Source organism: Cyprinodon tularosa, unplaced genomic scaffold (assembly GCF_016077235.1).
Source record: "Cyprinodon tularosa strain WSP-4 unplaced genomic scaffold, ASM1607723v1 ctg88, whole genome shotgun sequence".
NCBI lineage: Eukaryota > Metazoa > Chordata > Actinopteri > Cyprinodontiformes > Cyprinodontidae > Cyprinodon > Cyprinodon tularosa.
In genome coordinates this window covers 1,355,839-1,371,066 of record NW_024039651.1, presented here as the reverse complement: position 1 = coordinate 1,371,066, position 15,228 = coordinate 1,355,839, and the positions used below count along the sequence as shown (strand labels likewise).

The window sequence follows — 15,228 nt, the reverse complement described above, 5'->3', positions numbered from 1 at the left end:
ACAACTTATAGGTGCATTACCGCCACCTTCCAGAATGGAGTATGGACCAGACAAACTATTATATTCTCCCTAAAATACCCGTTCTTCTTAGAAAATTAAAAATACTCCCAAAAACTACATCCCCAGATTACCTTTGAAACAATTCCCTTATATGTAGTTTATTTTTATTCCTGTCTAACTCTACACAACATCTCTCTTTCCTGAGTATATTTATTACATTCTAAAAAAAATATGTTGGACAGTTTCTCTGGAGCCGAGGTATTGCATTGAACTCATTACACTGATATTGTGCAGTATTTTTGCAGTATTTTTTGATGCAACTTTTCTACTTCTGTTATTTGCTGTTGTTTCTAAAGAAAATGCATAATGATATTACAGCTTTCATTGATTTATTTCAAACTTGAAACTTTGTTTAGCCTGTAAGGTGTAAAAAAAAAAATAATAAAAAAAATAAAATAACCGATTAATCGAATCGAATCGTATCAAATCGTGGTGTATTCTTGAGTATCGAAAATAATCGAATCGTTGGGTCAGGAAATCGATACTGAATCGAATCGCCATGATGGATGTGATTTACACCCCTACTTAGAACCTGTGGATTCCAAGCACACTACACTAACCACTAGGCCGCCACTCCCCTAAAAGTATTTTACACCTGTTCAAATGTCTTTTGAGGTTTTGACTGCGGTAGTGGCCCGTTTTTTGAACAGGTGGCTGACAAGAAAGGGGATAGGAGAGACATGATGCAAAGGACCACAGGTCGGAGTCTAACCCAGGTCGGTCACGTGGAGGACTAAAGCTGACGTACATGTGTCATGCGCCCCAATCATTGCTTTCTTTATCTTATTTTTTTTGTGTTTTATGTCACTAGTGGCTCATTTTTCGGACAGTAGGCTGACAGGAAAGAGAGTATGAAAGAGGGGGGGGGGAGACATGCGGCAAAGGACCACAGGTCGGATTCGAACCCGGAACAGCTGCGTAGGACTAAGGCCTCCGTACATGGGTCGTGTGCGCTAACCACTGTGCCACTGAACCACGCCCCCCAACCACGGCTTTCTTAAAAAAAGAAGAAAAGTTTAGATATTCTTTTTCAGTCATATACCCTCATTCCCTTTCTTCAGTCTTTTCTATTGTAATGAACTGTATCTAATATTCAGTTATCATTCATTTTTGTTGGAGACTTGAATCTTATTGCACCAAATCCTGTTTGCCGTAAATACATCTTTAATGTCTCATATAAACCGAACCCCTGTATGCTAGTATTCAGAACGGAACGGAGGTCAGATGCAGTGTGCCGGCCGGGTTGGGCTCGCTCACACTGAATTAAAGTATTGATATACGTACAAACATATGATTGAGGAGTTTATGCAAACATAGATAAATGTATACCCCGATGGCAGAACAAATGGCTGCAGGGATCCACATGAATGGGCGGACAGCTAGATATATGAAGGGAAAGATGGATCAACACAATGCATGCCTGAGTGGACAATGAGTGTCTAATGGAGAGGTATTGATATAGATGAGGGGGAGGATGCTGTGGTTAGGTGCATCAGCAGCTAAATAGTGATGAATTGTGGCTGTTTTCAGCAGCGCTAAGTATAACAGACACAGTAAAGCAACCAAGCTCATCCATAATCAGGAGACACAAATGACTGTCTCCATGCCAGAGGAGCAGTTCTCTGGAAATGAAGCCTGCAAGGAGCTGCCAACCTGCCTCTATCTTTGCTTCATCAGCCTTTTCCTCTTTGTTGTTTTATATCTGCTTGTTGTTGGTGTTACCCTTTAACTGCTCGTGTGTTTTATTCTATCTTCATTTCTCTTCCTAAGACAATAAAGCATCTCTCTGTCTATCTCTGACACTGTGTTCAGTGGGGGTTTTATTTTGTTCTCGTCTTTTTTCTTCTTTTCTCTTTTATTTTGCAGTCAGGGAGCCACTGGGTGCACATCTACAATCTCGCCTTTCATTTCATGGCTTCTGGAAATGGATGTTTTACTGCCTTCATTAAGGCGTGCAGCAGTCAGCGCTGTGTTTTCCCTCTGAAGTTTAGCTCCATGAACCTCGCTTTTAGAGGACATTATGGCCCCAGATTTCAGGGCACAGTGGAACACTGTATAATTTGATTAGTGTTATTAATCAAGTGTAATACTGCTTTTTGCCCTTATCTCTCTTTCTCTCTTTCCCTCTTTCTGCTGTTTTACTTCCACTCATAAATGCTTCCCTTGCCTCCTCCTCCACCCATACTTCTCCATCACATGCAGTACAACACGCATCCAGAGAAATTGACAAAAGGCTCTACACCTTCCGGTTTAAAAACAATGATTTACCACTTGTTATTTCCCTCCCTTCCCTCTAACCTCACTCTCCACAATGACCCACTTTGAACCCCCCCACCCCCTTTTTTTTTCTTTTTTTTTCCACCCAAGACATAAATCAATTGAGATGAAAGTTCCATAATTGTGCTTGCTGGGAGGGATTTGAGCGAAATTGCGCTATGAATTTTTTAAAGGGAACTTTTACTAGCTCTTCAGCTAGACTTGGGCAGCGAAGTAAGGTGAGGCCACAAGGATTTATGGGCCCGGATTCTTCATTACTGAAGTAATTTTCCTGCAAATGATAGTGCTGCACCCTGGAGGGGAGGGGGGGTGAGCCGCCCGCCTGAGAGACTACAAACCTGCTTAATCTCTTGTGGAGCAAAAGAAGCTCAGAGCACTAATATCATCTGTAAGAGACTGAAACTCCATTTGTTCACATCTAAACCGCAGCCAGTCTATTTGTGATTCATAGTAATTGATTGCTCAGATTTGTTCCAGGAGTAGTGATGCGAGCAGAATTCATTACAGAAGAGAGGTATCAAAGCGATAAAGGTACCACCTTTTTATTAGAGGTTCACCAACGAGAGGATTCAGACTGATGTTTGGGTTTTGGTCAAGCTTTGATCTGCAGATATAAAATCAAGATGATTCCAGTTCCTCTGTAAGACTCAAGCCGTCATTAATTGTACGTATAAAGACCAGAGGTGACGTCACACTGTGTGAGAAGAGAGCAGTCGCTATAAGGTCACTGTACGAAACCATCACTAAGACATTTTAATCTTTCCCAACCTACACTATGAACTAGCATGGTTAGCATCGCTAAAGGTAAACCGCAGCTTTAATACGTGTGCTCCGGAGAATGAAGACTGTTACATTAAATTAAAAACCTTCCAACATTTTCTGTCAACAGATGTTGAATCAGGCTGTTGTATGTTTAGTCTTCCTGTTATCTGCTGAAGTGTCAGAGGTGTCAAAAGTATTCATGTACTCACTAATGTAGACCTGTGTTAAACAAGGTTCGGGTAAAGGTAAAACTACTGATTGAACTTATCTACTGAAGTAGAAGTGAAAAAGTAAATATTTTACCTTGTACTTAAATACAAATAAAATTTTTACCTTAAAAAATACAAAATAAATCATAAACACTGTTCTTAAAAATATCAGTTCTATACACTAAAACCTGATAAGTAAGTTAAGCTCAATGATTTGAGGAAGCTTTAAACCATTTCTTATTATACGTATACTGCTAAGTTGAATGTAAAAATCTATTTAAGTACTTGTACTTACATTTTCTTTTTAAGCTAATATGCATAGAAACATTTCATTTTGTTGTTTTATTCCGTAAACTGAACTTAAACCTTCTAAGTTTCATATACTAAAATGTTTAATACTTAACACTTATCTAAAATTTATCAGTTATACTCGGTGCTTTATGAACCTTAGCAGCAAAGGTGGTTAAGTTGTATCTTTAAGCCAGGTTAGCTATTAATATATTGTTGTAAAAAGCCAATCTACTAGCATTTACTAGCATAATGATTATTAAATCACATAGATCTGGAGTGTTAACTCTTTTTAAATATATATATATTCATCCATATTCACTCATGGGCTGTGTCCGCCTTAACCCCTAAATCCCTAAATCACTAAATAGAGCAGGGACTTTATAATGCACTTAGTTAACTGACTGTTTGGACAGATGATCACTACTTTTCAGTCCCCGTTGATCACGTAATTCTGCCGTCACCATGTGGTGCCTGCACCATTTTTGTTATTTGCCGCTGCTGTCGGGTAGCGACAGCCTATGGTGACGTGCGCCACTGTTACAGCAAATGCAAAGCATTCTGAGATATATCTGTTCGTGTAGTGACAATGAATGATCACTACTTTTCAAGGTGCATTGTGGGAAATTTCGAGTCCACTACTTTTCCATTCACTAGACGTTCAAACACTCATCTAAAATGCCGTATTCACTCTATAGTGCCCTATATTAGGGGTGTGCAAAATAATCGTCATGACAATTCATCGCGATTCTAATTTTTGTGATCTACTGCATCGATTCTTGATGCCAAGTATCGATTCTTAATTAACAAAGGGGAATAAATAAAATACATGATTGGGTGGCACACATCCGCCAAAAGCAAGTGGAATACAAATTTCAGTCCAGTAGATGTCGCTGCGGATACTGCGACAAGTCATTAATAAACAAAACATGGAGACTGAGAAAATTTTCCCAGCTCCATCACATTCCAAGTCAGATGTTTGGATGCATTTTGGCTTTAAAAACAAAGAATGTAAAAACGAAATTGATATAACGCATGTAATTTTCAAAAGGGGAAATTTTTCCATTTCATTGGTATATAGGACCACTGAGGCCATGTAAACGGCACTGTTATTTTAAGTTTCATAAATCCTAAGCACTTTTGTCAGTCTGTCCACTCCAGTAATAGTAATATTTGTGTCCAGTAATTGTCTTCATGGCAATACCTTCGATAGTTGTTTCAATAAATAAAGCTATGTATGAATTAAGTTGCTGTATTTTTTTCTTACAGTGTTCAGTGAAAATATCGTGATGTATCGCAATATTTCAAGTATCGAGATGCATCGCGATAGAATCGCATCGTGGCATGTGAATCGTGATTTGAATCGAATCGTGACTTCTTTGGCAATACCCACCCCTACCCTATATAGTGGTTAGGGCAGACAGTCGGACGATGCCCTGGTGTTTTACCCCTGGCTACAACCATTGCTACCCAAGTTAGCCACTGGTGTCAGACTAATCAAGCGAACAGAAGAATATGTTAAATTAACTCAACACATTTGATTTAGCAGATGAGTTTTAACTACTCAATATATTTAATTATTTTCAATATTTGAGTTTATAGTAAAAAGGTCAATTTTGCTCTTTTGCTCATTGTACTGGTTGCAAGATACTAACTCCATGTTGATGAAGATTCTCAGTCATCCAGGTCATAGTCATTCCGTAAAAGTTTAAGAAGAAAAAAACAATCCACTGGACTTGGTTTCCAAGGTTTGAAAACGTTTCGCTTCCCCTCCAGGAAACCTTCTCAATTCAATTTTTTTTTTCTTAAACTTTTGCGGAATACTAACTCAATCTTGTTCTGAATTAAAATTGAAATTTCACACAGGATAATGTAGATTAAGCTGATGAGACGTCCTGCATAAGCAGCTGAAAACCTTCACAGCTCTGGTATTCCCAGCAGTACAGTTGCAAATAGTGTTAAGGTTGAAATACAACTTGAAACATGAACAGTATGAACATTTGAATATATAACAAAAGGAAAATAGATGGAAAATGTACTGCCTGCCAGAATCCGATCCATCATCCGCAATGGTTTCCAGCCTCCTGTCTTCATATCTGTCTCTATCAGTGTTTTTCTATGAACAAACTGAGCTCCAACTGGACAGATTATTTCTCTGCAGCCTTGATTTTCCTTCTGTTTTATTACTGTTATTCTGTTTTCCTTACTGTTTTATTCTGTTATGTCATTTTCAACATGTATAGAAATAGAAAATACAGATATATTTTGTTTAAATTTAAGTAAAAGTAAAAAGTCTTCCAAAACATAAATATTCTTATAAAGTTCAGAAACTTGACCCCTTTGTGAAGTGTGCTATGTTGCTTTTCAATATGTTTGGTGTTTCATTTTGAAAATATAAAGAAATAACTTAGATGTTGAGTCTTACTTTGATGAATCTATAAGCAAAGGCTGACAGCATCAACATACTGACTATAATACAGTAGCTTAGGTTTATTCTAATGCTTCCACCTTTTCTTTCTGTGGCCTATCCTTATATCTCTGTGTAACAGTGTATGTCCACCTCATATTGATTTAGATGTGCTTTGCCAAGCTGCCATATTGTTTTGTTATGAAGAAACAATATGTCTCTCAGTGTCTGTCTCCCTTTGCTCTTGGTTTCTTCCTCATTGAACCTTTCTCAGTCTAATATGGCTGACATTCTGTCTCCATCTCTTTAGGTGCAGCCAGCAGCAGTGGCCCTCCACAAGGTTAGTGTGTCCACGATGCCAGGTCTCATTCTGTATACTGCCTGCTGTCCAGTCAATTTTACAGCTCAGTAGCTTGAGAAGCACGGGGGCAAAATCAGCAGCAAGATGGAGAGGGAGAGGGGAGGGGGGATAGGAGGACGGGAAAAAAACAAAATTATTGTGCACCCTGTCACTGACTGAAGTGAGGCTCATTCCCAGCACACTAATAACTTAAGACAATTAGTCACTTCTCACCAGGCTAGACCTGAGACCTATTGAGTGCCAAGGAGAGGCAGGCTGTAGAGAAACCTCTAGAATTTCTATGAACTGCAGCTAGTGAAGCAACTCAGTGGACTGAGCAGAAGCAGGGATTGCATGTTGCTGCTTGATTGTTTTTTTTCTTAGAACGGTTCTTAGGCTCATATTAGGAAGACAGAGACAGAAATTTCACTTTGGTTTTGTCAGCATGGGATTTTTACATTAGGAAAACTTTTAACAAATATGCCAGAGCTTTCTGGTGTTTAGGCAAGAAATAAAAATGTATACCTATCATTTGGATTTAAAGCAAACATCTGTTGCTATTGCTACATATTGAGATTAAATTGCTGTAGATGTTATGGCATTAATAGTAATGTTTTTAATACAGTTAAGTGTTTTTTTTTTGTTTCATTTTTGACACTTAATATTTTCTTTGGCTTTGAAATTTTACTGCACAAATGAATATTTGCTTCTGTTTTCTCTCTTTCTCTCTCTCTCTCTATATATATCTATATATAAAAATACAGCCTGTACACAAAAAATCAGTCGATACAGGTTTTTAAGGGTGATTATTTTAACAGTAGTCTAACCAAGCCCGCATAAGTGCTCTTAATTTTTTTGGGCCAAATTTTTATACTGTATTTCCTTTCTCTTCCTCCAATTACATGTTTATCATGATAACACATATTTCAAAAATGTTGATTTACACAAACAGAAACATTTATCCCTGAATGAAAGACTTCATATTGATAATAAAAAGCAAATGTACAGAGTGACAATGCAGGTGCCTCACATGATCTCAAGGCTTGGCTGCTGAATGCCCTAATCAATTGATAATTTTTATTTGTGAGTTAAAATACTCAGATACCTCAGAATTTGTCTTTGTCATGAGTAAAGATAAACTTAAATTACCTTTTTTCAGCCAGCTGACCTGCAGTGTGCACACACAAGCATTACTCCATAGTTTACTCCATGATGCAAACACAAACCCGGGTAGGGCTCAGCTGGTCACAAAAAATAAAGAAACAGTATTTGAGGATTTTTAATTATAGGTTTTAAAAGATCTTAATTGAACCAGTTCATGCCAACTTTCTCTACCTGTTATGTGATTCATAAAATCAGAACAGGTTATGATTTTGAAGCCATTTAAGAATACACATCACTAAATGATTATTTCTTTATTTTGTTTTCATCAAAGCTAATAAAATCGACCTCCATGTTTATGCTTGAAAACACAGATTGAACACTTAGTTTGTTGATGTTGCAGAAGCTCCTACTGTCCTTGACAGTGACAGACACTGCTGTTTTTTGCAGGTCAGCCTCAACATTCTGCCCTGATACAACTTAACAATGAAAGCTTCAGTTCATCTAAAACATGAAACATAAGTAGCGTTTAAGCTAAGCTAAACACTCTTGCTCAGGTCTTCTGGATCCAGCCCGCTCTCCATACCTAGAACCAGAACTAAACATGGAGAAGCAGCATTTAGTTCTTAGGCTCCACTCATCTGGAACAAACGTCTAGAAAACTGTAAAAGTGCGGAAAGCCTGAGTTCCTTTAAATCAAGACTAAAAACACATTTGTTTAGGATTGCCTTCAACTGTTCTACTTAAACAGTTAAACTCAAACATATTTTCTTTAGTCCAACTGTTTTTAAAATTCTTTTTTGTTTCTGCATTTTTTATTTTATCTAATTTATTCTTTATTTTTTCCTACTTGCTTTGATTCTGTTTTATCTTCCTGTATTTTAATCACGTAAAGCACTTTGCATTGTCTTTGTACTGAATTGTGCTTTACAAATAAATTTGCCTTGCCTTGCCTTGCCTTCTGCTGCGCTGAGTGTCATATGACACAACCAGACTGGGTCCCTTCCCCACATCAAGTGTATCATCAAGTCTAACACAGAGTATCATTTTTGATACAGGAGTTTTTTTTAAACATCTACATCATCACTGACATTTTTGTTCATTAAAAAGCTGACAGATGCATGAAGCAACCAGAAGATTAATAAAATCGTGCATGGATATGTACTAATACTAATGTATCACAAATGATACAACTTAGAACTTATCTGATTTAACTTACTCCAAATGGATATATATATTTTTTTACATTTATCAGAATGTTCAATGTCAACTCTAGTTTTAAAGCATTTACGTTCTTAGACAATTATGTCATGGTTTAGGTTTTACAGGGTTTACTCCCGCAGGCTAAATTGGCCCCCGAAAACATAGCTGTATATCTTGGTACGTGTGCTGCTTATAGAGCTTAGTTTCATTAGCTATTCAGATAACCTGTCATTAGCATACAAGGGATCAAGGGTAGAGATTTTACCTTAATAAGCTGTAACTGTCTTCAATTTGCTCGTTTTTTTAAGTTTTTTTATTAAAATGGTTGAAAACCATTTTTTGTTACCAAAGAGGAGTCCCTGGAGTTTCAGCCACCACATGCCCATGAACAAAAGTAAAGCATGACTAAGGTGGGTGGTGTGTGGAAGATCAGGGAGAAAAGTTTGTCCTGGGCCCTCTGCACAGACTCACTGTGACCAATCGGGGCGAAGGGGATGAATAAGGCCATTCACTGGACCTAATGAAAGAGCTCCTGCTGGGTGCTGAATGAGGGTGGGCCCATCTGCAGCACATAGGCGTGCACAAACCAGTGACCTCGAAAATTACCCAGGAAGCACTTTAGGACAGTCGCCCCAGCAACAGGCTGGGGTTTGCATGGTAACCAGCCGCTTTAGTCAGTGCCATGCAGCATCTCACACAGAGCTAATTTCTCTCTCTGCATTGAAAGGAGTCCGCGTGAAATCAACGTCATGGGACGCACCCCAGGCTCCTTCCTAAGGGGGGGACTGCCAGAGATTCTCTCATGTGAAACTATGCAGGAGCTCTCATCATTTTTGAAAGGTGAATGAGGATACTATCATTTTTTGTTTTTTTTCATTTGCCCAACTGGGCATGTACAGTAGTAGAACACTTGAAACAGCGGGGAAAAAAAGGTAATCACAGTATCCCTGATGAGGGACTAGAAACCTTCAAAACTCTATGGAGCAGACATAATGCTCACAAACATCTCTGATGATTTGGTTCATTGGGCTTTATCTGTGATATTTGGTTTAATATATTCATCCTTGATGAGCCAGACCTATGCAGGTCATTGAAGTTTTCACTGCTGCTTCTGTTTCCACGTAGAACTTTTGACAGCATGAAATGACAAGCCGCCCCTGCACGCGTCTCCCACGTCAAAAAGTAATGAGATTGTGCTGCTGGAAATATCACTACAAAGCATCAGGCCTGCGCTCGGGTCTGACTACACCTTCAAACAGTGCTGCCTTCAAGCTCGCCTGCGTCGCTGCAAAAAAAAAAAGGAACAAAAAAAAAAAAACACAATCAGAATCAGAGAAAGCGAAACGGCAAGGGAAGCTCCCCACGCTGACACAAACGAACACGCCGGAGCCTTTCATCCTGAGAGTGATTAGCCATCCGAAATGTTTTAAAACCCCCAGCTTTGAGGGTGTTCGTCAAACGAAAGCGTTCCATTGAGAAACGGTGGTGAGATGCTTCTCGCTGGGAAGCGCCAGTGATCTCGTCTCTAATTGTGGCACCGCTGACAAGGATGGTGTGTCTGGGAGCTTTTTAAGCGGGGCTCTTTGCTGTGCTCTTGTTCCCAGTCCTGTCAGATCCACCACCAAAGGCACCAGGGAACAAAAGGGCCCCTCAGATTCTCCTCTCAGATCCATCTGCTTATTGCTTTGTGCATAAATACAGGCCTAATGTAACACGCTATGGCCTAATGTGACCTGGGCGAATTGCTGTTACTGCAGAAAATGGTATCAGATGCAAATATGCATTCTTCCATAATCCCTTTGTACTAGATTTTAATACATATGGCTGAGCAAATATTCAGCCTTTAATCATTTTCAGTTTAACTTGGATAGGAAAATTCTGACAATTTGAGTATTAAGGAAAGCAATTGGCAAAACTGGGTGAAGCCTTCAGAACAGACCAAACTTTTCAATGATTGAACATTTTAGGAAACATGGAAAAAGAATCAAAGATCATATGGGGGGGGGGGGGGGGGGGGGCACAAAGGAGGAGTAAGATGGGTAGAATAACAGGGAAAGACGTTAAGCCCTGGCTCATAAAAATCAGCATTATAACAACATTAATTGATGCTGCTGAGTGCCATATGTGAAACCATATGGAATAGCTGCCCCAGAGGCCTGCTATAATAGACAGCCTGCAGTGGTGCTCACTACTTGGCACATTTACAAACAAGGGATGTCCCATTAATATCATCCACACTGACTGAGCAGCAGACAGTGAGGGTAGGAGAGCTGGAGAAAGGGAAAGGATAGAATAAAAAGATCAAATCTAACCCAGTTTATGTAGCATTTCTGTTTTTATAACAAGTCCGTATTTCTCCCTATTGAGTATATTTAATAATCGCCGATATCAGTTATAATTTGCACACTGTCTTTGCCTCTTTATTCCCACGGTTCCCTAATTGCAGTAATAAATTGCCCCTCCCTGTTGGGTTGCTCAGACCGCCCTCCGTCCGCCCAACTGCCACTCCCTGCACAGATGTCCAGCAGACCTTTAACCGTGCACACGGGTCCGCTCTTCGGCAGGTTAGGTGATTCATGACGGCTTGATAAAGGTGGCGTGAACAGGCTCTGTTTAACCTTTGGCAGCTTTTATTTACAGCTGCTGTCTGCAGAGCTGCTGCTTTCTTACAGCCAAAACATAAAACATCTTCTGGAACCTGCAGCATTGAATGTAATTTATTTGTGTTTTATGCAATTCAGCGCCAATAAGTAGTTTATTTAAAAGAACAAGGGGAATATTCCTTACATTTAACCAACAATTTGGAGATTCTTTATAAATATTGTAGTTATTAAGCCTTGCACATAAAACATCAGGTGAATTCAGGTCTGGGTTTGAACTGGGCGAAGATGCTTTGCTTTAAGTCATTCAGTAGTGACCTTGGCTCTACTTTTCATGTCAGTCACTTCCCGAAATTTAGAGCATCTAACTAATTATCTAACTCCATCAATCCTAAAAAAGTAAAAAAAAAAAAACAATCCACTGGACTTTGTTTCCAAGTTTGAAGACGTTTCGCTTCCCATCCATGAAGCTTCTTTAATTCAAAATGTCAAAAATAGCAAATGGAACCGGACGAACCCTTGGGAATGAGCAATCGTTGGGTTCTTTGTTAGCCTGCAATACCTGTCTATGTCTCTGAAAGGGGCAGAGCCGTTTGTCCGGTTCAATATGCTACGTTTATGTAGCATATTGCATTGCTCAGCATACGTATGTTTGCTACCCCAAAACAATGCTTTGTTTTTGCTCCACTCTATAAATCCACAAAAACAACGGTATTTCTGATATTTTGCATTAAAAAAGTTTCATGGATGGGAATCGTAACATCTTCAAACTTGGAAACAGAGTCCAGTGGATTGTTTTTTTAAATTTTATTTTAAATTACTATGACCTGGATAACTTGACAATCCTCTCCAGCGTACAACTCCAACCATCTTCAAATCAACTGTCTCCAGTTTTCCTGAACTAAAGCAGCCCCACAGCATACTGTAATCCTACCACCGCCACATTTTTTGGTTCAAATGATGTGCTTATTTTTCTACTGCTAGCTATTTTCCTGCAGGCCAATCCTGTTTTAGCAGAGCATCAAACTCCATCTTGTGATCTGTCCCCTGCTTGTGGATCATACAAACAGCCACATAAAGGGTGGGACCCCACAACTGAACCAGAGATACCGCAGCTCCTTATAGCTGTTCACGGTTATTTCTTACTCCTCTCACCGTTGGATGGGGAATCATTCAATCACATAACATCCCAATATAACACAGGTTTGTGGTTGAAAAGTGGCAAAACATGGAAAAGTTCAAGGGGTAAAAATACTTTTGCAAAGCAATGTGCATGCCCCCGGCAAAGAGGGAGAAAAGCTGTTATGAAAAAAGAGTTGTCAGCCTTTCTGTTGAGTTTCATAGAATGTGAGGTAGAACAAGAGCAGCGTACAGCTGTTTCCTCTCTGACACAGAGGGAGGCAGATGAAGAGCATAAGAGGGAGAATAGATAGAAGGAGGGAGGAAGAGGTAGAGCAAAAGAGAACGCGCTCTCTCTGTGTGATTTGCACTGATGTTGCTAAAGCTCTGGGTCAAACGCTGCCAGTGTTTTGTGTTCATCTTCGTCTCGTCTCCCCGGTGCTCCTTTAAATTATTCACAGCCTGAAGTGTGCAATGTGCCTGCCTCCGTTTTCCCCCTCCCGTCCTCTCTAAATCGCTCTGCCTTGCCTTTTCCTGTATTCTCCTTTATGTGACAGAGAGTTTCCCAACCTTGCAGCCTTTCCCACATCCTTCCACCTAGCCACCAAGCTATTAGTTCAGACTCCCTCTCTCTCACACATCTGCACATCTCTTGCTCGTTTGGTTCTCCGTACTGGAGGCTGAGCCCCACCAGCTGCTAGCATTAAGGCTTTGGAAGCTCCAATACATCCCGGGTATCCTCACCCTCCTTAGTACTCTGCAGTTTTACTTCATCCAGGAAATAATGATTAACCTAACAGCGTTTGTTTAGTCTTTATAAGTACATCTATTCACTGTAATCTTAAATGATACTTTGCATGCCTGAGATAGCATGCAGGGAAACAGACATCTCATATAACAGCTTCCTAAACCCACTGTTTGTTTTGTTTGTTTGCTTTCAGTAACCAAACATTAATGTTAGAATAGAATAGAATAGAACAAGTTAATAAAATAAAATTAATGGAATAAAACTAAAAGAAAAAGTGGAACAATATATAAGAAAATCATTAGAACTGGAGCTTATAGAACTGGCACAGTGTAACAGGAGTAGCTTCTTGGCTCAGTATTTGCTGTAGATTTTAATGGCTTTTAAAGAGGCCATCATCCAAAAGTCAGACATTTTTTAGTTAAAACGTCATTCTTGGTGCTGGGCTCCAATAAAACCAGTCAGAAAATCCAGAGTGTAAATTTGTTTTTTCTTGTGGGCTAGCTCTACAAACCAAAAAAAAAAAAAACTATTAGAATGAGATCTGCAAAAATTCAGTTTTGCTCCTGTATTGTGATCAATCCAGGACAGATGCTAACATTAGCCTTCCTCGCTATCACCACTTTGTCCTTTCCACCAAAAGGGGTGATTCTAGCAATCAGACGCTCACCTGCTGGCTTGGCAAACTAGAATTATTGTGTTAGAAACCAGGATATGGTAAACAAACCATGGCAAAACTACTAATGCAGTTAACGCTGCATCCACACAAGCTCGTATGAGCAATATTTTAATTCTCTTTCTACTAAAAATTATTAAATTTAAATTCCACACTGCTCTCCGGACGCCACACAATGGCAGCCTACTGCTCCCTAAGAGGATGGGTCAAAATGCAGAGAACACATTTCCCCATAGTGGGACAATAAAGGGATTTACATTTATGTTTAAAGTCAAAAAATGAGGAATGTATGGCTCCTATAAAGTCTTGATTGAAAAGGCTGGTCTGTCCTGGCGATTAACTGAGTGCTGAAAACCTCTGAAACATCTGCTTTTGTTGTGTATAAATTTATTCCTGGAAGAAGACTCGATGTTACTTGTTAATTAGAGTAAGGATAAAAGGTGTCGTAAGAAATTTAAAAGGCTGCAAAATAGTGAGAGAGCCAAAAGAATGAAGGCTGAACATTCCCTAAGACGACACAGTGTTGTAAAGAAAATATTAAGTTAATATTCATAATAACTGGTCAGAAATTTACAAAAACCTGAAGCTAGGAGATCAGGACAAACTTCGACACTAATGGCCGCCGAAGGAGAGAGCAGAGCTCAGAGATTAGTTGATCCCAGCTCTAGCCATTGCCACAGGACACTCATTTGTTATTCTTCACCCTGTCTGTAAAAACGTTTGATCATAGCAAAGAGTGAAGAGGAGGAAGAGGGGAGGGACGAAGGATCCAAAGCTTTCCCCCTCCCTGTTCCCCCCTCCCTAAACTCTCTACCCACTCTTGGAATTGCTGTCACCCCATATGAATGCCCCCTCTGGCCTGATGACAAGTCTAGCGTGAAACACTTGGCTGCCCCCTGAAATTAGCGGTAGAGCCCCCCCCGGCAGCACAAGCTTCTCATGACCAGCACACAGTGGGCTACCGCCAGATTCTTTTCATTATGACTGCGGCCTGCCAGCCCCCCTGACTCGACTCGTTCTGCCTCTTCCTCCATCAAACCTCCCTCTACTCCTCCTCCCCTCTGTGCCTTGGCCAGAGTTCAGTCAACAGCATCTGTAGTGCTCATCACAATACTGTCAGAATGAAGAGACGGACCCACCGTAACCGTTAGCATACATGTAGATGGTCTGAATTTATGTTTATTTTGTGCTAAAATATTTAGCACATATATGCATATGTGGTGTGTTTACATGTCTCTGAGTTCGCTCGACTAGATTAGTGGGGAGAGAGTTAGCGGTAGCAGCATGGAGTGAGACAGAGAGAGAGAGGGAGAGAAAGAGAACAGAGCAACGCCTGGAGGCTCAATCTGTTCCTCACTGAGCTACATCAGTGTTGGAGACGGCGGCCCGGGCCGCAGGGAAGCCTCCACTCGCTCCATCAAACTGTCAGGCAGCCAGCGGA

At 39.9% G+C, this 15,228-nt stretch overlaps 1 protein-coding gene across 9 annotated transcripts in view; it reads left to right on the top strand.

The window, feature by feature from the left end:
- The window catches only part of fbrsl1 (fibrosin-like 1), a 458,506-nt gene that overhangs the window by 300,491 nt on the left and 142,787 nt on the right, over positions 1-15,228 (top strand). For all 9 annotated transcript variants that reach the window (XM_038273619.1, XM_038273614.1, XM_038273613.1 and 6 more), the window contains exon 5: positions 6,314-6,343. In XM_038273619.1, coding sequence (XP_038129547.1) covers positions 6,314-6,343 — 30 coding nt within the window. The remainder of the gene's footprint in view (positions 1-6,313; positions 6,344-15,228) is intronic.